Here is a 25311-nt window from a genome sequence, read left to right on the forward strand (position 1 = left end):
AACTTCTTGTTGATAAACAAGATCCCCCAGTAATTCCAGATTAAATGAGTTATTGCAGTGGTAAAGACCAAGACCGGCTTCTCAGGGCTCTGCCTCATTTCCTATGAGAATTGGGAAATAGAATCCTTGCAGAGTCTTACAAAATTTGAAGCTAAAGCAAACCTTCACATTTGTGTTTTCGTGTCTTTCAAATCAATACTCATTTGTAGCACGTGCACAATGGGGTTCGAGTGAATGTTTTATGTGGTGATAATGAGGCTCCGTGAATGCTGCAAACTGCTCAAGTTTTAGAGGTCTATGCAATGTCCCATCAGACCCAATATAATATGACATTAATTTTTACATGTAGAAAACACATTGAAAAGAGACTTCAAAATCTTTTGTTTCCAAACATAGTTTTTAGTGATTATTAAACTAAGTTGTTAGTCATTTGTCTTTTTAATTCTAGTGACCTCCACAGTGCTTTTACCAACTAGGAGTTGGTCTCTGTATCTGAATTACAGACCTGTCACTCTGTGGTCCTGCCTCCGATAAGTTGATTTTCTTCTGAGGTTTAGTGGTTTTGTGGATCACATTGACACTTCATGATCAGCTCATGCACAATTCTCTGACTGGCTGATGCTGTTAGAACAGGGCGATTTCACTGTGGGTCACCCGAAGCTACTGGATGCTGGGTCCACATCCAGCCTGAGGCAGAGCTCCCGCTTCCCTTGCTGGTGTCACCTCCGAGATGAAAGATGAGTGAAAGAGAAACATATGTACCCTGCAAGACAAGGGAGATGACAGATTTCCTTTGTTCACCCAAAAGAAAGTTATGAAAGCAAGAACAGGAGAAAGGGAGAAGAGAAAGTCTCCTGGAGTCATAACCCAGATATTTCATTCATTATTTGCTCCTGTGTCAAAAGCTTATTTTGCCAAAAACTCCCACCGAGCCTTTGTCCCTGACTGGTTAGCAGGGTCTGCCCTCCTGGCTGAGATCAGCCTCACTCAGCGATTCTCAGGGGCTCCTGTCTTCAGACAGTTAACATACAGTTGAAATGAGCCTCCTTAATTCTACATGATTTTCCTTTGAAAGCAAGTAAAGTTTCTTCTTTGAAAACCCTCCGACAAACATGGGTCTTATAAGAACGGTATTGGATATGAGCTGTGACAGCTGCCGACACGCCTCTGATCCTGCATAGAACGAAGTGACATCTGTCTAAGGTGGCTCCTTAGGGACCAGAAAGCAAGAGGCAGTCTCACACAGCCACTGAGAGTGGCACAGGCACGTGGCTTTGGGATTGTTGTTCCTTAGATAAGTGGTGTTTGGTTATGATCTTGAGGCTGACTGTGACCACATGTGAGGCTTATTGCAAGCAACTTGATGTTTATAAAGTATCAAATGTCATAAAAGTTCATGTAGCTAGTATGAATCTCAATTGTCCAAGAAATACTTGTTTCTTTAAATTAAAACATCTGACTCCAGACCGGCAGCCTGTACAGCTGGCCAGACACTTGACCTCTGCCAGCCCTCAGGTTCCCATCCCAGGGTAAAACCAGGAGCTGGAGCCTATGTGGGATCTGGGTGGGGAGGCCCCTCACCCCTTAAACGCAAGTTCCAGTGCCCGATACACTGTGAGTTCAAACAGACCAGATGTTAGAGTTCAGAAAGGAGAAAGGTTTATTGCAGGGCCGATCAAGGAGGGTGGGGTGGCTCATGCCCAAGAAAACCCCAGACTCTCTGAAGGGTTTCAGCAAAGCATATTTAAGGGCCAGGTAAGGGCTTGGGGTCACAGGGTACGTGATCAGCTGGTGCACAATTCTCTGGTTGATGTTGTGGGAACAGGGCGGTCAACACTATCTACCCCTAGGAGCCAGCAGGTCTGGGGGCCACGAGCTTACTATCATCAAGTAGTCAATTTCATACATTTGGTGGTGGGTTTTAGCACCTAAAAAACTCAGGAAATATGCATGAAACACTGTTATCTGGGGACTTCAGAGAGGAGCTACAGCAGAGGACATGGGGGAGGGGTCTGTCCCCGGAAGGCCTCACAGGGTCCTGCTCGCCAGTGAGCCCCCCTTGTCCCACTTCACAGGCCTTCTGGAGGTCCCATGCTTTCGCTACTTCCCTGCCAATGGGGCCTGGAATGCTCTGGCAAGGCCCGGAGCCCCTGTGCACATCCTATGTCTTCCTCTGGGGTCCTGCCAACCTTCCAGGTGCTGCCAGGCAGCTGGGAGCCACAGACGCCCCACTTCTGCCCGCTCAGGGGTCTCCCTTCTCTGCTTCACTGCTTCCTCCCTCCTCTCATCACCTTCTCGGAATGGGCTGCCGGAATGGGCTGCCGTCTCTGGGAGAAGCTCTGGCTTTGTGAACACAAAACCAGAAGGCAAGTATGTTACTGCCAGCTTCAAGTTTTGGCCCTGTGATTTAAACCTCCAAGAGATGGTGATACAGATTTATTTCAGTATCTTTGTGGAATATGGAAGGTAAAATACAGGCAGAAGTTCTCACCTCTACCAGGTAGGATTAGGTTTGTTTATGTAGATTAGGGAACTCTAATGACTACTTATGGAAGAAAGATTCATTTCCTTCCCCCTAATTAAGTCTGGGGTAGGCCATCCAGCGCTCTGTGATGATCTGGGACCCAGGCCTCTCCTGTCTTTCTGCTCCACCCTTGTTAACATGCAACTCTCACCCTAAGGTTTCCTCATTTACCAAGAACGGCTTCTGCTGGTGGAGCTGCAGCCTTTACATCCAGGTCCAAGCAAGGAGCTCAGTAAGGCTGTTTTAAGGAGCTCTGTAGAAGCTCCACATAACAACCTCGACCTCACTGGCCTCTCCCAGTTGCAGGGAAGACAGGGGACATTGAAACCCAAGTAGATCAGGATTCTGCCACTAAGAAAGAAGAGAATTGTTTTGAGTAACTACTGACAGCTTCTAATACAGCACCATATTTTGTTGTAAAAACTGTAGATTTAGAGTTATCCTTACAATAATATCATTAGTCATTTCCATTCTCAAATGTTGTCTCCTGTAGAAAGAGATAGAATTAAAGCTAGTTTGCCAGGAATTTTACATAAATACAGATGTAAGTATGGACGTACATGGTACATGAGGCCATATGGTGCTGTCAAGAGCTCAGGTGCTGAGGTCACGATTATCTGACTGCAGTTTCCAGCTCTACCACTAACAGCTCTGTGACCATGGCACTACCCTTTCGTTTAGCATCAGATTCCCTATCTATGATGCAGGGATGACAGGAATACTTCCTTTACTTATCCTGAGGCTTAAGGGCAGTAGAACATGTGGGAGAAAGATGAGCATCATCAAAATCTGGTGTAGCGGCATAACCCCAAAAAGGGAAGGGGAAAGACCCCAGTTCTTGTCCTGTCCGAAAGATAAGAATTCAAATGGGAGATGAGGTGTTGTGAAATATTTTAAAGGCTTTATTAGCAAAGGGAAAGTACACCTCCAAGGACGGGAGGCGGCTGATCCAAGGGCGGACAGCCGTAGTCTCTGTTTGCCGCTTCTCTTATACCGTTGCTTAGAGGTGGTCTCTTGGTTGATTGATGGCTCTTGACCGTGGAGTGCTCAGTCATGTTCATCCCCTTTTGCGCATGTCCGTACCCATGATGCACACAGAAAAACCTATGGTGGGGGTGCCTAAACCACGCTGCTAATTACATTACTGCGAGCACTGGGTCATGTCGGGTTAGGTCCTTGTTGCTACCTAGCAGTTGCAGCTGTTGGATTCTAACTGGTTTCTTGCACTGGTTAACTGGCACTCATGTAGAGGAAGTGAAGCCCCTTTATGCTGAAGGTGGGCATATCACCTTCTTCTAGACCATCCTCTCTCTCCTCCACCTATCTACCTGGTGCCCCAACTTATCTAACTACCTAACGGTAAGAGTGGCTGAATAAGCAAACAGAAGATCCAGTCAGGAGAGGGGACCATCTGAATAAGTGACACTTGAGGTAGAACCCTGGGGTGGGGTGACGTGATTCAGAATGCTAGTACTCCTTGATGGTGGAGGATGCAGGGTAGACGGAATGGTGGGTGACGTGGTTGTCAAGAGGACCTGTGATGGATGAGCTGTCCCTCCAGAGGCAGGATGTTGGCAGGGGGTGTCAGGGTGAAGAGGAGACCAGAGTCAGCGGTGAACATAGATGTGTCTGGCATGTCATGAATGAGAGATTTTAGGAAGGGTGGAAGATGTGGCCAGATGGCATGAGCCTCAAAAGATGAGGATTTGTTTGTTTGCTTGCTTTAATAAAGGAGGGAAGAGAAATATTCTAGAAATAGGATTAGGGAATAGATAGTCTAACCAAATCCTCCTCCAGCATCTTGGCATTTGTGAGTTATGAAATTTGGAGAACATAAGAATATAAAGATAAAAAATAAACAATAATCACACCACACAGAGATTGTCTCTGAAATATATTTGTATCTTTTCTTAGAGTCATTTTTCAGCATATAAATATGCTCGTGTATATGTCATCACAATAATAATAATAATAATAATAATAATAGCTGACACTAACAGCACTTCCTGTCTGCCCTGCATTGTCGAAGGGTTTTACATATATTAATCCATTTAATACTCATGACCCCATAGAGTAGGTAGTGTTATTATCCTCATTTTACAGATGAGAAAACTGAGACCAGAGAGGTTAAGTAGTAAGTTACCCAAGGTACACAGCTACGAAATGGTGATGCCAGTATATGAACCAAAGCAGTCTGGCTCCAGAGACCATACACTGAATCGTCACACCACCCCATGAATGTGAGGGTGGGTAGGTGGAGGGGTGGACGGAGGCATGGATAAATGGGTGGGTAGACCTGAAATGCTGTTGAAGAACCCAGAAACCTCTGGAGTCGATTTGCCCTGGTGAACAACCAGCCACAGACTCAAAAACTGTAGACCAGCAAATGTGTGATAGTTTTCCAAGTCCTGACAGAGAGACCCATAGAAGCCTGGCATCTCGCTGGCTCCTGGGAATCTATACTGAAGGAACAGAAACTCGGGCAGAGCTGTATATATCAAAACGTGTATGACAGCATTATTTCACAGCAAAAATATTAGAAATAGCCTAAATGCCCCCAAATGAGGGAGAAGTTAAATGAATTAGAGTACATTTATTTATGATATCATGTAGCCATTTAAAATGATGTGTTCAAATAATATTTAATGATATAGCTAATGGTCACAATGTTATTTTAAAGAAGGATTCAAAATTAACATCAAAATGCTGTTAACACTTACTTCAGAATGGTGTGATTATAGATTTTCATTTCCTTTGTACCTTTTTCCAAATCGCTAGAAAGTTTTTCTTAAAATTTCTGTCATCAGAAATATAAATCAGTAATGCTATGTAAAAATTAATGAACTTCATTAAGGAAATTTGTTGCTAAGCATAATCATGTAATCTTATTACAAAGGTTTAAAAAGTTGTTAATGCCCAGGATTGTTGAGTGGATATAAGAGTGTTCTCATGCACAGTTGGTAGGAGGAAAAATTTGGAAGATATTTTGGGCATCTATCAAGCTTAATATATGTATTCATTCTACTTTTAGGAACATATCCCACAGATACACTTGCAGAAGTGTTGAAAGTTATTTCATCATTTTATTATTTTTTAAAATAGAAAATACGTAAGTGTCTAGCAATAAAGCATTAACTAATCACAGTACAACCATGCAGTGGTATCTGCACAGTTCTTACAAAAGAATGAGGCAGATCTGTAGGTGCCAATATCAAGAGATGTCTAAGATAGATTATTTAGAAAACGCCTAGTTGCAGTACAGTGTGTGTCAGTATGATCTCATCTGTGACTGTATTTCCGCGGGACCCTCAGAAAGAAGTGAGTCTTTCTGGGAAGGGGTATCACTTGGGGCTTGGGAGAGGCAGGGCCATCGCTCTCACTGTTTACACTCTTCAGTACTGTTAATTGTTTTACATGAAGTATTTAATGTTTATTTTTAAAAAGAAACATCAAATTATCTTAGACATGGGAGGTACTTTTAGAGGTCATTTTATGCCAGTCTTGTATCCAGTCTTCCACTGGTAACCAGTCAAGCAAGGGATCCGTCCTCCTGTTACTGACAGCGAAGAATCTCTTAAATATAGAGGGAACTTTAGTTACAGAATACTGGAAAAAGTAATAGCCAGAATATGTTAAAGATCTTAGTTACTATCATTTGTCACCCCAAATTTGATGACACTTCAATGGGACTAATCAGCAGGATGCATGGAAACAGAGTCTCTGTTAGAGAGGGCCATGCTAGAGTGGGCTCTTTCCCCAACATTAGAAGCAAGGACAGCATGGCAGAGCACAAGAAGTCTGGAGTTTGGGTCCAGTGGACCTTTGCCAATTTCTAGCTATGTAGCTTTGGGCAGATTACTTAACATTTTCAAGATGCTTTCCTTACTAGTAAAATAAGGTGGGACACTTGAAATATAATATATATATATACACATTAATATTATATATCAGATGAAGTAATGTATGAGAAGAGACTGGTTCTAGAAAAAAGAAAGCATTTAATAAATTGCAGCTATCATGTTATTTCCATTATTATTAATATCACCAATGAACTATATCTGGTAAATCAAGAAAATTACTATCTTCCTTAAATTACTAGATTATGCATCTTTTTTGCTTTATTCTCAAATTTGCTAGTTCTTTGTAAATGTTAGAAGTTAATCTGCATAGAGATACAGGCCAGTACCAACAGATTGCCCTAAATGGCTCTGACAAATTATTTCAGAACTCGACATCACCACCAGCAGTGCCTTTCCAGGCTTTGTCACACCTCTGCTAATGATTTGGGTCTTCATGTCAGCAGACACATTAGCTTTTTTTACCTTCAGCTTCTGAGCATGTGCTCAGGTTTGAAAATAAATTCCAAGGTAAATAGCAGTTGGTTTCAAATTTTTTTAAGAAATTATTACTGATATCGAAGGTCAAAGCCACTTGCAGATTCTTTTTTTTTTTCTTTCTGGGTTCATAGACTTAAATATTCCCTTTAAATATTCCCAGGATTGCTAAATACCCAGCAGTGCTGAATGCCACTTTCTGTGTACCATGGGAGGAAACCGATCTTGCGCCTTATCTCATCCAGAAATCTGGAACCAGCTCACCAGGACCTCAAGAGTGCGGAGGGTTTCTCTGGACCATCAGGGCCGAGACACACTGCTGGTGTCCTGATCAAGGATGTCATTTAAAAGCCCACTCTCAGCTCCACCTTCCTTTTATAAATGCACCTCAGCCCATGATCGCAAAGTACACTCAGTAAAAGAATCTCTCAAGGCAGCTGCAAAGTTTTTACAGAACTCTGTAAGAAAGGCAAAGGGAATGTCTAACCTTGGCCTGCCTCCGGTGGTTTTGTTGGAATCATATACATACTCACTCCCAGCAAGAAACAGAACAGAGATCTTGAAGTTTTTTCAACTTCGAGAGCTGCTTCTGATCCATGTCCTCTTACTATCATTTTCATTAAGAAGTCCACAGGTATATAAGTAAACATTCCAGTTGCAAATTTATATTTCCCGCTTATTTGACTGATAATTCTTAAGAATGTTTACACTTCGTGTAAGAGGCACATTTTTGATTAAAGGATGGTTTTAGCTCTGCTCTGAAGAGTATGTGGATGCATGTTATTTGCATGCACATATTTAGGATGGGCTAACCCTAAATTTATATGACAAATCCTGGATTTACATCTCTGAATCCAGCCTCAGAGTGTTTGCAGAACAAGTATAGCACTGAGGCTGACATAGTACCAGATGAGGAGAAGCGGGTGTGGCAGTTTTGGTCACCCCCAAGCTGTCTGTGAAAGTTTGAACAAGGTCCAGCCCTCTCTGGCTAAATGAGGCTATCCTTAGCACATGAGACATTGTTTTTTATTTTTCCAGTTGTAGAAAACACAGGGGCTTTTCAAAATGAAAACCATACGATTAAATAAAACAATAAAACAATGTTTTGAAAAAATAGTTGGGGGAAACCAATACTATTACTTTATATATATTTTGGAACTTTTTTTCCTCATTTATTAACAGCTTTGTTGAGATATAATTCACATACCAGGCAATGCATGCATTTAAAGTGCACAATTCAAAGGGTTATTTTAATACATTATTATTTGTTTTAGTTGCTGTAGTGAATATTGGCATACAAGTATCTGTTCAAATCCCTGCTTTCAGTTCTTTTGGGTACACTCCTACAAGTGCAATTGCTGGTTCATATGGTCATTCTGTGTTTAGCTTTTTGAGGACTAATATTACCTTTAGAAAAGTATGTACTTATGAGTCACTGCACTAAGCATCTTAAATGTGTTATTGCATCTAGTTGTCCTAGCAAACTTGTTCATTCCTTCTTATTCATTCAACAAACAATTTTAGTGACTGCTATGTACCAGGTACTGTTCTAGGCACTGGGGTTCCCTAGTGAACAAAACTAATGAAGTCCCACCCTCTCACAGATCTTTTATTTCTGTTCTTCTTTCCACATGGGACCCTGCAGATAGTAGTAATGGTAGACAATAAATAAATAAATATATATTATATATATATAAATGAATGCCATTAAGGCAATGAAGAAAAATGCATGGTGAGGGGGAATATTGCAGGGAGTGGTAGTAGGTGGGAGAGATGCTATTTTAGATGGAATTAAAGAGGAACGTCTCTGAAAAGCTGACACTTGAGCAGAGCCCTAAAAGAACTGAGGCAGCTAGTTATCCAGAGATCTTGGGAGACCATTCTGGGGAGAGACGAAAACAAATGCAAAGGCCCTGAGGCAGGTCCGGGCTTGGCAAAGTCAAGGAACATGGGCCGGTTTGGGTGACTGTGGGGAGTATGAAGAAGGGGGGTGGGGAGGTCAGGCTTTCTTATATCAAGATGGGAAGCCATCGGCAAATGTGAGCAGGAGACAGAGCCCTATCTCTAGGTAAACAAAGTGAGGCGTAGAGGGTTTAAGTGATTTTACCAAAGCAGCTGGTGAGTAACAAGAGATTTTCCCAAGTATCTTCACTCCAGAGTGTGTGCTCTTCTCTCCAGGCTAGGGCGCTTATCTGTTCCTAGCCCTATTCCTTGCTGACTATTGTTACCTTATAGAAGTGTCCTACGAGATGTTCCTGTCCCTCACGTTGGCTCTCTGTAAGCTGGTCTTGCCCAGCGGATTGTCTGAAGGTCTCTGGTCCTCTCCCGTAGGCATGATGCACTCCCCTGGATTTGATGCGAACAGCAGCCTGGGCTTGCAGATGCTCATGAACGCGGACAGCTTGTACTGGGCTGCGCACTGCGCCCTGCTGCTCAACCTGAAGCTCTCCCACGGGGACTACTACCGGAAGCGGCCCACTCTGGCGCCGGGCACCATGGTGAGTGTGCGTCTCCACAGCCATGCCGAGCATCCTTGCCCTGAGAGGGCTGGCCGGTGTGTTCTGCCCTGCACTGCTCTGGAATGGGTGATGCCCATGGGACCATGGAGGGCGGGCGGACAGACGTGATGCTGAGGAACTGTTGTGTGGTTCACACAGCGTGGTGAACCGTGGAGCTACCCGGCTTGCTCCAGGAGTGAAGAACCCCATGTGCTCCACCGTGGCCACCTGTCAATGGCCCAGTAACTTCATCCGGTGGCATTAAACACCCGCGTGTAAGACACATTCAAAAATGTGATTGGGATATTAAGTGACATCAGGAAATGTGCAGAGAATGGTCCCCTTTGCTGAAAATGAATGTGTGCCATTATAAAAACCCTTCATTGAGTTCTAAACCCCCAGACCTACTCAGGACCCAGAGATAAGCTCACTAATGTTGGTAACAAAGCACCTCCTGGAAGGTGATGAGGGTGGTGGGGCCTCTCCTGTGGTTGGCTCCCATGCCTGAGCATGCCCCTGTGTGGTGGGCTCTGGTATCATTTCGGGAGCCTAAATCCACGGAGCTGTGTGAAGGGATCATCAATCATTTGATAAACGACTGACTGACTGTACATTTCCCAGGGTGAGTGGTGGCTTCATGAGGGTAAGTCAAGTATCTCTTGAGACATATGTCCTCTACATGCCACATCTGCTGCTGTTGGGACAGTGAAGAGGTGCTCTGTTAAGCATTTCTGAGCTGTTTTTAATCCTCCACGCATCAAAGGGTAAACATATAAAAGGCAGTATCTTCGTTCCTTCTACCTAGTTTCTTTAAAAGAGCATAAATGAAAGACCTTCATGAAGTTTGGGTCGGACTTTTCCATCGCAGTTTCCCCTTCCCTTGCCGCCCTGGCCCCCAGTCAAGAAGGTTTGTTTTTCCTGTGCACAGTGACGTGGTGACTCAGTGACTCAGGGGATGTGAAGAGGCAGCAGAGGAACATGGGGGCCTGCTCGTTTGCAGGGGATTGTATTTGGCCTTTGTCCTGTGATCTTTCTTCTCTTCCAGAAAGAGTTCATGAAGCAGGTCCAGAGCAGCGGGGTGCTGATGGTCTTCTCCCAGGCCTGGATTGAGGAACTTTACCACCAGGTTCTCGACAGAAACATGCTCGGGGAAGCTGGCTACTGGGGCAGCCCCGAGGATAACAGCCTGCCCCTCATCACCATGCTGACCGGTCAGTGGTTCCAGGCTCGGCTCTGTGGCACTCCGTGGGGTGGGAGGGCTCACTCTTCAAAGCCCTTTTCAGAAAATCAGCACTATTTGAAGCAGACCTTGAAATAGCACCCACAAAGCTTCCCTGGCAGTAGGTGACAGTTCCAGGGAAGTCACAAATTCACCTCACAAGAGCTTTCTGTTCTTCTTTCCATATGGGACCCTGCAGAGCTCACTGTGCCCCATTAGATGAGGAATTACTTAGCGCCTGTGTCTGTTGGGATGGAACTGTAGACCTCTTCTGGGGATACGAAGGACTGTCTGGGCGCAAAGCCCAGAATCATTCCTGGAAACTCTCACGTGCTCATAGATTCCCTGCATCACTCAGTGCTCCTGGGAATTTGCCAGTAATGTAAAAAGGGTGATTTTAAACTTGGCTTCATTCCCATTTCTTGTCCATATCAGAGGTCTTCCTTTTCCTTCTTAGCTGACCAGAGTTAAAAATAATGCCAAATAGTTCCCTAGCATCTTTGTCTTCTGTATCCTATTTAACTCTTAGAAATTTCATACAAGAGCAGAGAGGGAAGTATGGGGTGTGGTTATGAGGCAGTGGTTTAGGCGAAAGCAGACAATCATGGCTTTGCATGGCATAGCCACAATGTCACGTAAAGATCGGGGAGTGCTCAGAAGATTGGACTGGTCGTCAGGAGCCTTACTAAATTAGATCTCTGGGCTCGTCTTGTGTCTGATCTGAGTGATCTTCTCATGGCAGGATAAGTAGAGCATGACCCTAGATGACGCCTTCCCTGCCCTCTCTGTGGTGCCACATGTCCTCACACAGCTCGGCGTGGCTCTGCACCAGGCAGGGCAGAGTGGCAGGACCAGCACTGGCCTGGGACAGAATCTGCTGTCCAATGGATATGTTATGTTGCCTGTGGTCGGTATTGGAGGCTCTTATGAAGGTGGCAGAGTAGAACCCAACACTGAGGAATTTGCAGGGAGACACGGTTTAGGACTCATGCAGGGAGTTAAGACATCCAGTGAGGTCTGCCCATAGCAGGCAGCGTCCTGGTCATTGTCTGGCATTTGGAGTCTTGGTTCCAGAACTAGGATGGAGCTGGGGGAAGCACGGCTGGGTCCCTAGCTTCAGGGATCAGGATTACCAGACAAGTCTGGGGGGACAAATTTGTATTTTATTAATCATGATAATATTTAAATCCATTTGAAAAATAGGAATTGATACACGTGTGAGACATATATTCAGTTTACTTATAACGAATGCTCGGTTGCCACCTGTCTGCACAGACTCCCTTCAGTAAAGATTAAAGGTACTGCCCAGAGCTTCTAAGTGCCTTGGAATTTATATGAGAATCCTAAACACACCAGCTTTAATTTTCAAATACTGAAGTTTCTGCTAGAATTAATCTCTGAATTTCTTACCTGAACCTTAGTAAAAGGAGTCATTCCATGGATGTAAAAATGAGCAGATAACAGCTCTTCACAGGACCATATTCATCAGTCATCACTGTTAATCAGCCATCTCTTTCATAATGGAACAGTAAGTTCAGTTGCTACATCCATAGGAGAGTTATCTCACTTTAGATCAATGATAGAAAAACATAGGCTTTTCATAAGAATTCGACAGAATTAGGTTCTGTGATTCTTTGTAGCAAATCTCAGGTGTGACAAGTGCATTTGAGCAGCAGTTAACCTAGAGCCTGGAAACTTCTGTCTAATCTTTTCATGATGTGCAAGGAAAAGCAGTGGCAGTAATCTGACTCTCCACACTGTGTGTCCTACCTGTGGCCATGCCTCATGTCATGTCAAAGTGTTCTACAGCACTGTGGAACTGAGCACTCAGGTGACCTCTGAGAGGCTTGAATTCATCAGTCCTTTACCTAGCACATAGGAAACGTAACTTTGATAAATGATAATTTCTGGCAAATGCCATTAGACCATTTGACTATAAGTCAGATTAATTTCGGTGAAACTGGTCTGTCCCCACTTGAGCAGCCCAGTCCTCTCAGCCCCAAGCCAGTCTCTTCTTGCCATTGTGTCCAGAAGAGGTTCATTGAGCTAATTCTGTAGATGAGTTTGTTTTAACAAAAATTTAAATAGGGTAGATTAGAATCCTGTATTGAGCTGGAGTTTGGTGTCATGGAAAGACACCTGGATAGGTGTCAGAAGACATGAATACTAAGTTAATTCCTTCCTTTGCCAGCCCCATGACCTTGGGCAGTTTACTTACTTTGAATACTTATTTCCTCCTCTGTGAAACAGGAAAAATAGTATCTACCCTGCCTACCTACTTGGTGTTGTTGGGAAGAGCTAATGCAAAAAATGTTATGTGAAAACACTTTGAAAATTGTAAGGTATTGTTATTAAAGTATTGTGCTTTTGAATCAAATTATATGCTTATCTGACCAAAGAGGCTTGTCCTCCTCTTAATTCTTATGAGAAAACTATGGAAGACAAATCCACGTTGGAGTAACCTGTATATATAAAATAGGGGAATAATGCCATGGTTTTGAATAAAAGGGAGTATCCAAAGGTCAAAATAATCTAAATCAATAGATTTTCTAACAGCAGATAGCAGAATTTACCTTTATTTTTTCAAATTAAAAGTACTCATCAGCCTAATAGAAGAATATTCCCGCAGTGAAAGAAAACTGTATGAATAAAATAAAAAATTTAATATTCTGATAAAAGGTTGCTGCCTACTTTGTACAAATAGATCCAATGGCTATTTGTTGCGGGGGGGGGAGGAATATTTCGGTGGCTGTTTGTTTTTGACTGGAGTGTTCTCATCAAGGATAACCTTGCCCTTTTTCCCTGACAGATATCGACGGCTTGGAAAGCAGTGCAATTGGAGGGCAGCTGATGGCCTCGGCGTCTACAGAGTCTCCTTTCACCCAGGGCAGGAGAATCGATGACTCCACGGTGGCAGGTAGTGACTTGAGTCTTGAGTTTATGAATATACATCCACCACATGTGTTACCAGCGATTAAATTATTATGTGGCAGCTTTCTGTGCTGACATAAATGAATTAAGATTTTTTTCTTGGCAGAAAAAGTACCTGATGGAAGTTCTTAGCATCATACAGCCGCTGATGCAATATGCATTATTTATAAGCATGAAGTGAAACACAATGTAGTATCATCCATTCCGCTGTATTTCCTGTAGAAGAATTGCACACAACTCAGTGTTGCTAACAGCATGGGCAGAGATCCCCGTGCCATTCATTGCCAGGTTGTTCTTTGCCTCCAGAAGGTAACCCGTGCCCCCTCACGTTCTAGGTGTGGCGTTTGCTCGCTACATTCTGGTTGGCTGCTGGAAGAACTTGATCGATACTTTATCTACCCCACTGACCGGCCGGATGGCAGGGAGCTCCAAAGGGCTGGCCTTCATTCTGGGAGCTGAAGGCATCAAAGAGCAGAACCAGAAAGAACGCGATGCCATCTGCATGAGCCTCGATGGACTGCGGAAAGCAGCGCGGCTGAGCTGTGCTCTAGGTACCGGCAGGCGTAGTATTCCTGACCCGCAGCCTGAGGGCCGTCCCCACCGAACGCATCTGCAATGGCCCTCGTGGGCAACACGTCTTCTAGAGGGGTTTCTGCCAGGTGAATGGTCAGAGAATAAACTCGGTTAAGGGGTAATTTTTTGTTTCCTCTAAAGGAGTGGCAGCTAACTGTGCATCAGCCCTCGCCCAGATGGCAGCTGCTTCCTGTGTCCAGGAGGAGAAAGAGGAAAAGGAAACCCAGGAACCCGGTGATCCCATTGCGCAAGGTAACAGCAGAAGGGCCAGAATCCACCTGTGCCTTACGTGAGGTCCGCACATGCCCACACACGCAAGCAGACACTTGTCCTTGTTGCGTGTCTGGTACACAACATGCGTGTACCACTGATGAGATCCCACGGGACCACAGGCTTGGGTCAGTTTTATGTGGCTGCCCCTCCAGACTGCAATAGATCCCTCTGGAGATAAGAGACAGACTGGCCCTTGGAGGCCAGGAAAGGGTACTTGACTGCTGGCCAGAGAGCCACCTGGCTACGCTTTCCACACCCCTGGCATCCTCTGGCCAGTGGCGTTGGCGCTTCACAAGCGCACATCTGCGGACCCTCAGGCTACAATGGGAAGGGCAGAAGGGACCATGTTCTGGGGATGGAGGAATCCCTTAGAGGAGGCTCAGGAAAACTTTGCTCTTGCTGGAGAAAAACCTGAGCTTTGCAAACTTGGGAAAGAGTTGACTTTTAACTTGTTAAAATTAGTCAGTCAGTGAAGGAGATGGTCGTCTAGCTATAAGGAAAGAGAATGGCCTTTCTAATAGCAGTGTAGACAATGGCAGACAGCAAACAGAAGCAACATGGGAAGCTTGGTCCAACTTGTGCTAATAATGTATCAGGTATATAAAATAGGTGGTCAGAGAAAGAGCTGGCACGTTTTTAACGGAGAAAAATAAGTTGATTCAGTGTACCTCAAACTTGAGTAATATAGAGAGACCCATTTGAAAGCAAAGCAACTCTCACACATCCCCAGTATTAACTGAGAAAGGGTATCATAATATACATAAAAATGCTTACATTTAATGTTCTTCAAAAATGATCAAGCCAAAGCTAATACTCAAATTATAGACAAATAAAAAATAAAGTCAATATCATATCCATGAGACAAGTGATACTTTGCTAAAAGTCAGTCTGCCCTTTACAGCAGGAGCACGGTGTGGCTTCCTCTGAAGGGAGCGTGCTGTGTTACTGGGTTCTGGACCATCACTCAGTTATCCCACTAGACCCATCTTCCAGTGACTGGACACCTTGATTCATGGAGGATGCTGTGATTTGGCCTTGCCTTGGCATTTTGCATAATTGACATCTTAAGTCACCTTCTGCATCCTTTCTCATATGTTACCTCAAATTAAGAAGTATTGTTTGAAGATCACAAATACAAATGTAAACTCAGGGAGTGCAATGATACGGGAATTCTCAGTTATAAAGCAGTCATCGTGGCGCTCAGAATGGACGTGCATATATCATTGTAGGTGATTATCATCATGAACACCTGACATTCACTAAAGCTCAGAGAGGACTTGCAGACTGCCAGGAATTCTTTCTTATTAACACTAGGAGTACACGGGGTGGGGGAAGTGTCTGGGCACAGATGGCTTTGGCTGGGTTGGCACAGGAAGCCCGTGGTCACTGCTGTGACTGACTCAGATCCCAGGGGTGGGCCCGGAGAGCTGCACCTTCAGCTCAGGATCCGTCGATTTCTGGGACCGCAGAGCTGGGGTCACCAATGTCTGTGGGGCTGTGGGCTGGGCAGTTTCATGATGAGCCTCGGGGACCTGCCACTGAGGAGCTTGCTCCCAATGATGTCCAGCGACACCTCCCGTTCCCTCTTGCCCTTGCACAATGGCACTTCCTTTCCTTTCCATCCTTTCTCCCTGCCTTTCTGTCTTCCTCTCTTGGACTGTTACCATGACGAGTGTCTTTCCGGCACAGTGAAGCTAAAGGTGGAGCAGAAGCTGGAGCAGATTGGGAAGCTGCAGGGGGTGTGGCTGCACACGGCCCACGTCCTGTGCATGGATGCCATCCTCAGCGTCGGCCTGGAAATGGGAAGCCACAACCCAGACTGCTGGCCGCACGTGTTCAGGTGCGCAACAGATCCCCACCCCCACGGGCTGGGCACCCCTCCTGCCGTGGGAGCGGGTGGCCTGGGTGCTGTGGGAAAGGGGTAGACTCCAGCACCTGCCAGCACTTACACAGATTACAGTAATTCACAGAGTTAGGATAAACCCTAAACGAGAGATTGAAAAGAGAAGAGGGACTACAGGGTCCAGCTGAATGTATATTTTGGAGAACAGAGTGACAGGGCTGAATTTAGCGAAGTGTGAAGTGTCATTTGATACTGTCTGTGAGACGTGGATATGTTATCCCAGGTAAGAAAAACCAGTTCTTTAATTTTTTTTCAATTCTTTTCTTTTAGGTGTATTTTTTTTTCTTTGTATTATTTGGGGGTTTTGGGAGGGAGGGGGTGGTAATTAGGCTTATTTATTTATTTTTTAATGGAGGCACTGTACTAGGGATTGAATCCAGGACCTCGTGCATGCGAAGCACACTCTCTACCTCTGAGCTATACCCTCGCCATCCTGAAAAGCTGATTCTTAAATAGTGGATGGTGAAAGCCACTTAAGTTAGCTTGAATATTGTGCAGATCTAAAAGCTGATCGTCTGTGAGCAACATAACATTACTGTATGTTTCTGAATGTCCTTTTTATTTAAGAAAGGATTTTTGAGAGCTGACACAGACACATAATAAAGTACAAGGTGCCTATTTTTAATTTAGCTGGATGAAGGGAAAAAATGAAACAGTACCTGTGCCAAAGACGACCAGAAATTTGGCTCTTAGCTTTGTAGTATCAAAGTGAAAAGAACCTCCCAATCCATTGCACAGCTCACAGCAGCTATAAAATAAAAACGAAGTGAGAGCTCCGTGGTCCCCCCGTGACCAAGGAGAAAATCCTGCCTCCCCAGGCATCAGTGGTCAGGCAGACCCCAGAGGAAAGGAGGAGCACCGTCCACCCAGAGCAGGCACAGGGCAGCTGCCGCTTTCTGACCCCTCTCAGCACACATCCCATTCTCACACAGAGCTCAGTTCAAGCCGAGCAGTGGTGGGGCAATCAGGAGCGGGAGGACGGCCCATGGCAGGGCTCCAGCCTCCAGGTCTTGCCCAGGGCACTGGCCAGATCTTGGTTCTGTGTAATGTCCTCAAAGCAAGTACAGCCATGAGGGTGGGTCGACTTTCAAAGAGAGAAGCACGCAGATCATTCTAGGGCTGAACACTCATCTTGAGAGGAACGTGTGAAAGGGACAGGATGAATCGGCCTGGAGCACAATGGGTTTAATATGGAGACTGGTGACCTGCTGTTTTCCATCGTTCTCACAAGCAACAGGGCGAAAAGAAAAAGACTTAAATTGCACCTGAGCAATTTATATGGAATCAAAAAATTTCCTGATTATGTAACATCAGAGTGGATTATCCAGGACGGTCTTTACTGGTAACCGGACTCAATCAGGGATGAGGGGCCTCTTATGAACCATCTTAGTCCCACGTCCTATTGGGAACAAACAATTTAGAAGCTGGCAGTTGTACCATATGTTGTGACTCTTCTCTGAGTTTGCCGTGGTTAAGTGACTGCCCCGCCCTCCAGCCCAGTAGTGGTAACATGGAGCTGTCAGCACCCAGTGGAACATGCTGGGCGGAACCCCTGAGTGAGGGCCCATTGTGGCCAGAGGGCCAGTCCACCATACGCACACTCTTTCTGGGATCCCAGAGTAGGGAGATGTTCCCGACTCCTAACTAAAGCAACTAGAAAGCAGGAAGCCGGACCTCTTGGGAAAACTCACTCCAACAGGCCAAGTCCAGATAAGCCAGAGCTGGACAGGATGGACGTGGATGAACAGAGCTTTGTTCCTTTCTCTGAGGAATCCTCACCCCACCTCCAGACTGCCTGGTCCAACTCAAAAAAAAAAATATTCATATAATGAGGAGAGAGGGAGTAGGAGGTGGGGAGAGAGGTAGCCATCACTGGAGGAAGGGGAAACACTTCAGGGCACTGTAAGGCTGGCCGAGTTCCTGTGCATCTCACTGTGAGATTGACAGAGCTGGCCCGGCCGAGCTGCGTCTGTCAACGGCTGCCTGTGTGTGACTCTCTCTAGGGTATGCGAGTACGTGGGCACGTTGGAGCACACCCACTTCAGCGATGGCACCTCTCAGCCCCCACTGACCATCAGCCAGCCCCAGAAGGCACCCAGAGGTGGACTCCTCGGGGACCTGGAGTGTGAGGGCTCGCCCCAGGACCAGAGCCTGGAGCAGGAGAGCTCCCTGTGCGCAGCCCCCGTCATCCAGCCCCTCTCCATCCAGGAGCTCGTCCGGGAAGGCAGCCGAGGCCGGGCCTCCGACTTCCGCGGGGGCAGCCTCATGACTGGGAGCAGCGCTGCCAAAGTTGTGCTCACCCTCTCCACCCAGGCCGACAGGTGCGCACCCGTTCTCCCCACGCCCGGGAGGGCTAGCCCCCATTGCCTGCTGGCCACACCACACCCATCTCTTCTGCTCTCAAAATCACTCTCAGGACACCTTGATTTGTTAGCAAGTCATGAAAGTCCCCTGTATTCTTTTTCAAGCACATCACTGTCTCCCATCACCCTGCACACTTAGCATGAACGGTTGCCTGGTGGCCAAGGCTGGAGGCTGCAGGGCAGGCTCCCCTGGGTGGAGGCTCTGCACCTGTTCTGTGACTTCCAGCCTCTTCCCCTCCCTGGGCCCTGATCTCAAATAGGGTCATGAAGTAACTCTCCCAGGGTAGCCTATAAGGTTAAATTAGTTAGTATGCTTGAAGCAGTTAGGTCAGAGCTTGACAAATAGTAAACAGTGACTATTTTTGTGATAATATTTTAAAATCCTACACTCGGGGGTGTGACATATTCTCTTTTTTTCTCTTTTTAAATTGAAGTATAGTTGGTTTACAATGTTTCAGATGTATATCCTTTTTCAGATTCTTTTCCATTATAGGTTATTACAAGATACTGAATATAGTTACCTGTGCTATAGAGTAGGTCCTTGTTATTTATCCTTTATATATAGTAGTGGGTACAAACTCCTATTTGATGCCCAACAACCCCGTTAAGGTGGAGATGGAGACTGTTTAGTAACTCCAGCTGTTTGGTGGCACTTTTTGATGTGGAAAGTGCTTTTGGTCACCTTCACATGCAGACCACACTTCACTCTCCACACTGTCCCAGATTACCCAGTACAGGACACAGTGAAGTTCATAAGGGAAGACAGACAGCAAGGGGGTGGACATGTGGTCAGAACACTCACTGGCTGGGCTCAGAAGATCTGAGTTCTTTCCTGGCCTTGACACCAACAAACTACAGGGTCGTGTCTGTGCAGATAGTTGCACTGAGACTCAGTTTTTTCATCTACTGACTCAGTACAATAATTCCTTTCTCCTGTTTATCCAACAAGGGGGCTGTGAAAGTGTTTTGGAATCTGGGAGGTGGTATACAGGTGTCAGGTGGGTTATATTATTCACCACCATTTTCCTACCACGAAAGAGGAAGAAGTGATTTGTGGCACCCAGGATCCAGATGGTGTTAAAGTTGGAATTACAAAACCACAAGAAAAATATATTTGTTGCAATAATTTGTGAATGATTAATCCATTGATTCCCATCTGAAAACTTGTGTGCCCCATGTGACCCCTTCCAAAGGGACTGGTTATTCAATTTCTACTCGAGGCTCTCTCCCTTACCCAGCACATGGCACCCTCTGGGCTGCTTGCCTCCTGATGTTACCATGGATTTGGAGGGCAGGCTTTGGGAAGACCCAAGAGCAGAGGAAGCAGAGGGAGGTTGGCTTGATTCCTTCCTCATGTGCCATGTAAACTGGTATTTGATTCCAGCATTCCAATTTCCAGTGAGCCTCTGGTCCTCCTCCAAGCCCTGCTACCTGTGCTGACCTCCTTCTTCCTAACTCCTTTCAGAAATGTCTGTGCCCAGCAGGGTGGAAAATGAAAAGAATCTGCAATTTCCGTTATGTTAGGGAACATTCATTATTCCAGTAGATACACGAGCTTCACACCCAAGGCTCGGGGTATATGAGTCAGAGGAGATGAGACCAGTCCCTGCCCCTGGGGGGTTTGCAGGTCGAGTTTACAGTGTTTCTGTTTCCTCCCGAGAGCCAAGCCCAGTGTTATTCTCAGCAGTTGTAGCCCAACAAAAGCCCTGATTCATTTACGGGGTTTTTCTTTAACTTAGCTTCTATAATTGAAGCTAATTGTAAGGATTCCATTCCCAGTTCTTCAGTTTCTGGAAACAATGCTCTGCCATCTTTCATCTTCTTGCCAAATGTTTTAATGAGTGCCCAGCTCGGGGCTATAAAGATTTTTTTTTAATGTGGTCTGTGCCCTTCAGATTAAAATCTCATAGTTAGAGCAGACTTGTACTCAGTAATAGTAGATATAATAATACCATACATTTCTTTATAGTGTTTACCCAGTGTTTTCATTAATCACATCTAACAAAGTTACCATAATCACTCTGTCATAAAGACTTGGCTGAATCATTTCCAAGTAACAAATCTTTTTGTTTTGTCCAGGCTCTTCGAAGATGCAACAGATAAGTTGAACCTCATGGCTTTAGGTGGTTTCCTTTACCAGCTGAAGCGGGCATCACAGTCCCAGCTCTTCCACTCCGTTACAGAGACGGTGGATTACTCCCTGGCAATGCCGGGTAATTCTTTCCCTGCAGACACTGTGCCGCGAGGTTAGCAGGAAACAGCCCAGATCTCTGATACCAGCAAACTGCCTGAAGACTTGAACCCCCATTCTCTTTGCACATGGTCACCCTGGTCACCTAAGTCCAAGTGCAGATTTGTCCTCTAGTGTTGAGGCATCACCCGTTGGGGGTGGGGGGTGGGAGGAGTGTTAACTCTCTGTGAATGGAAACGTTGCTGCCACCACCATTGCAGGTGTTACCCTGGAGCTGGGCTGGGTGGTTCTGCTCAGTTCGGTGCTTGTGATACAGAAACGATGTGGCTCCTCGGGGTGCAGATAGTGTCACATGAGGCGGGAGCCCTTCCCCGTATTACACACCACACACCCGCCTTCGTCCAGCTGCTTGCAGAAGCAGCTTCAGTTCCAGAAAGGCCTGGGAGAGCAAAATGAAAGTCTCCACAGAAGTCTCATGTCACTCTCAGAAGAACTGCTCTCAGGGCGTATCCCTTTAACGATGGGTCAGTATCACCGTCTTCACGAATGAGCCCAGATGAAGGCGGTTTTCAAAGCCAGTGCGTGGAAGAGGGAGCAGAGTTGTCCTGAATCACCCAAGGGTTCCAAACGGGTGGTAGGTCGCTCACAGCAGCAGCTGTCCATCAGCAGCCAGGGCTGTTGTGCCCTCACAGTGAGGACCTTGTCCCGTGAATTCAGACAGTCACAGAGCTGTCTGCCGGGGACGCCCTGTGGGGGCAGGTTGAAATGCACAACCTCTGAGGTCCCTTTCATCATGGAATCTGAAATTCCTCATTCAAGTACATTTGGCCATTTGATTTTTACTGCAGACTCTCATTTGAGAACCATAGTCCTTTTCTGTGCATCTTTAATAGACTTTAAAACCTATAACTGTATAATGCCACCTCCCAGACCCAGTCGACTTCCAGAGCATCTCTCAGCCCCAGGGCCACCTTCAAAGTCTTCTGCATAGAGAAGTCAGACCCTGAACTTAGAAAAAGCAACAAGCAGGGTCAGGAGGAGGCAGCAGACCTAGGAGAAGGAAGTGTTGGCTTTGGAATCAGCCAGATATGAGTTAAAGAGCTGCCTTCAGCACTTACCAGCTGTGTCATTTTAGGCCAGTCAGTTCGCCTCCCTGGCCTTCCATTTTCTAATCTGTAAATGGCAATGGTTACATTTACTTCTTAAGATTTACTTCCAAAATTAGTGATTAAAGACACAAGGAACCAACACAATGTCTAATGCAGAGTAAACATTCAGTAAATGCCAGTGATTTTTGTTACTGTCATTTGGAAGTGACCTAATACGGCGAGACTAATTAGAAAGGCGCCTTCTGGTGGGAAGAGCCTGATAAGGCTCAGCTTCAGGAGCACGTGAGCAAGAAGGGAGAAGACAGAGGCGAGGGTGGCAAAGAAGTAGCAAGAGATCCAAGTAGGCGAGGAATGTGCCGAAGCGAGACAGAGCAGGTTAGGGAGCCTGTTACTGGGTAGCACAGGGGCCTGACCTGCTTGGCAAAGGCTTCGGAGGTGCCATTAAGGACTGGCTAAGTGGCTGATGACTGTGAAGGATGCCAACAACGACAGTAAGGGTGTAGCTAAGAGCGTGGGGCAGGGAGCCTGTGCTGGGCCCTGTGCTCCATATTTTATGAAGATTTTCACATTTCATCCTTGAAGCAAATGTAGGAAGTAGGTACTGTATTCCCACTTTTACAGTGAAAAACTGGACTGGAGAGGTAAATGTCTGGTCCATTGTAAACCAAATACTAAACGGTGGAGCCCGGATCTGAGCCCGGGCCGCCTGACTCCCCAGTCCCCCTACTTAACCACTACGTCATTCGTCCTTATCTTCAGGCGTTGCTCACACCTGTCCGGGCAGGCACTAGGGATGCTACAGTGAACAGGGGAGGCGGACCCTGCGCTTGTTGAGCGAACCACCTGGTCCTTCTCAAATCCAGGTTCCTTTCCTGTCTTGGCAGATTCACACCAAATAATCCTGCTGGTTCCAGTACGGTTCTTTGACTTTCATCCTCTCGCCGTGCTTGAGCAGGTCAGACTGTCTCTGAGTTTGGGATTGATGGCTTCTATGGTCTTTCCTTCCTGTAGGAGAAGTGAAATCCACCCAAGACCGGAAGAGTGCCCTCCACCTCTTCCGCCTCGGGGACGCCATGCTGAGGATCGTGCGGAGCAAATCCCGGCCCCTGCTGCACGTGATGCGCTGCTGGAGTCTCGTGGCGCCGCACCTGGTGGAGGTGAGCGCCTGGAAAGTGGGACGCTTGGGGGTCTCCAGGCAGGACGGGGAGAAAGGGCATCATGGCCACAGCCATGAGAAGGTTCCCATCACTTGGTCACAAGCATCCTTGTTCTCTGGTTATGTCCCCTGGCATCTTAAGAATCACCCCAAAGGGCAACACTACCCTGGCCTCACTCTGAGTCTCTTTTCTTTACAATTATATGACTCAGCTCTGTACCTCACACAGCCTGTTTCTTATTCTTTGTGGTCTCGAGCTTCATTTTGATACATGACTATAAAATGTCTTTTGTTCCTGCCAGTATTTCTTTTCTAAAAACTAAATATAATCTGGGCAGTCCCTTCTAAGTAAGGGAACCACACATCCTAGTTTTCTCCGTTTTCTCTGCAAAATTAGCTAGGACCCGTTTAACTCTCCAAAAGGAAAGCAGTTCATATGATAAATTATATGGCAAGCTTTCCATCTAAGCATCTCATGATGACTGGCTACTTCTAAGATGACGGGAAAATTGTCCTGTCTTGCAATGATAACTATTCTTTTTTTTTTTTTAACATTTTTTATTGAGTTATAGTCATTTTACAATGTTGTGTCAAATTCCAGTGTAGAGCACAATTTTTTAGTTATACATGAACATACATACATTCACTGTCACATTCTCTTCTGCTGTGAGCCACCACAAGATCCTGTATATATTTCCCTGTGCTACACAGTACAATCTTATTTATCTTTTACATTTTGAAATCCCAGTCTGTCCCTTCTCACCCCCTGTTCCCCTGGCAACCACAAGTTTGTATTCTATGTCTATGAGTCTGTTTCTGTTTTGTTTCATTTTGTTTTTTTAGATTCCACATATGAGCGATCTCATATGGTATTTTTCTTTCTCTTTCTGGATTACTTCACTTAGAATGACATTCTCCAGGGACATCCATGTTGCTGCAAAAGGCGTTATGTTGTCATTTTTGTGGCTGAATAGTATTCCATTGTATAAATATACCACCTCTTTATCCAGTCATCTGTTGATGGACATTTAGGCTGTTTCCATGTCTTGGCTATTGTAAATAGTGCCGCTATGAACATTGGGGTGCAGGTGTCTTTTTGAAGTAGGGTTCCTTCTGGATATATGCCCAGGAGTGGGATTCCTGGGTCATATGGTAAGTCTATTTCTAGTCTTTTGAGGAATCTCCATACTGTTTCCCACAGTGGCTGCACCAAACTACATTCCCACCAGCAGTGTAGGAGGGTTCCCTGTTCTCCACAGCCTTTTCAGCTTTTGTCATTTGTGGACTTTTGAATGATGACCACTCTGACTGGTGTGAGGTGATACCTCATTGTAGTTTTGATTTGCATTTCTCTGATAATTAGTGATATTGAGCATTTTTTCATGTGCCTATTGATCATTTGTATGTCTTCCTTGGAGAATTGCTTGTTCAGGTCTTCTGCCTATTTTGGATTGGATTTATTTTTTTCTTATTGAGTCGTATGAGCTGCTTATATATTCTGGAGATCAAGCCTTTGTCGGTTTCATTTGCAAAAATTTTCTCCCATTCCGTAGGTTTTCTTCTTCGTTTTACTTCTAGTTTCCTTTGCTGTGCAGAAGCTTGTAAGTTTCATTAGGTCCCATTTGTTTATTCTTGCTTTTATTTCTTCTAGGAGAAAATTTTTGAGATGTATGTCAGATAATGTTTTGCCTATGTTTTCCTCTAGGAGGTTTATTGTATCTTGTCTTATGTTTAAGTCTTTGATCCATTTTGAGTTTATTTTTGTATATGGTGTAAGGGAGTGTTCTAGCTTCATTGTTTTACATGCTGCTGTCCAGTTTTCCCAACACCATTTGCTGAAGAGACTGTCTTTATTCCAATGTATATTCTTGCCTCCTTTGTCGAAGATTAGTTGACCAAAAGTTTGTGGGTTCATTTCTGGGCTCTCTCTTCTGTTCCAGTGGTCCATATGTCTGTTTTTGTACCAATACCATGCTGTCTTGATTACTGTAGCTCCATAATATTGTCTGAAGTCTGGGAGAGTTATTCCTCCAGCCTCTTTCTTTTTCTTCAGTAATGCTTTGGCAATTCTAGGTCTTTTGTGGTTCTGTATAAATTTATTATGATTTATTCTAGTTCTGTGAAATATGTCCTGGGTAATTTGATAGGGATTGCATTAAATCTGTAGATTGCCTTGGGCAGTGTGACCATTTTAACAATATTGATTCTTCCAATCCAGGAGCATGGGATATCTTTCC

At 45.2% G+C, this 25311-nt stretch overlaps 1 protein-coding gene across 3 annotated transcripts in view; it reads left to right on the forward strand.

The window, feature by feature from the left end:
- Window positions 1-25311, forward strand: part of ARFGEF3 (ARFGEF family member 3) — a 154107-nt gene that overhangs the window by 88284 nt on the left and 40512 nt on the right. For 2 of the 3 annotated variants that reach the window (XM_032485019.1, XM_032485021.1), the window contains 9 exons: window positions 9190-9356; window positions 10402-10567; window positions 13385-13492; window positions 13842-14057; window positions 14221-14331; window positions 16042-16192; window positions 18259-18576; window positions 20698-20864; window positions 22930-23075. In XM_032485019.1, the coding sequence (XP_032340910.1) occupies window positions 9190-9356; window positions 10402-10567; window positions 13385-13492; window positions 13842-14057; window positions 14221-14331; window positions 16042-16192; window positions 18259-18576; window positions 20698-20864; window positions 22930-23075 (1550 nt within the window). The remainder of the gene's footprint in view (window positions 1-9189; window positions 9357-10401; window positions 10568-13384; window positions 13493-13841; window positions 14058-14220; window positions 14332-16041; window positions 16193-18258; window positions 18577-20697; window positions 20865-22929; window positions 23076-25311) is intronic. The other variant, XM_032485020.1, reaches the window with a different exon arrangement.

Source organism: Camelus ferus, chromosome 8 (assembly GCF_009834535.1).
Source record: "Camelus ferus isolate YT-003-E chromosome 8, BCGSAC_Cfer_1.0, whole genome shotgun sequence".
Lineage (NCBI taxonomy): Eukaryota > Metazoa > Chordata > Mammalia > Artiodactyla > Camelidae > Camelus > Camelus ferus.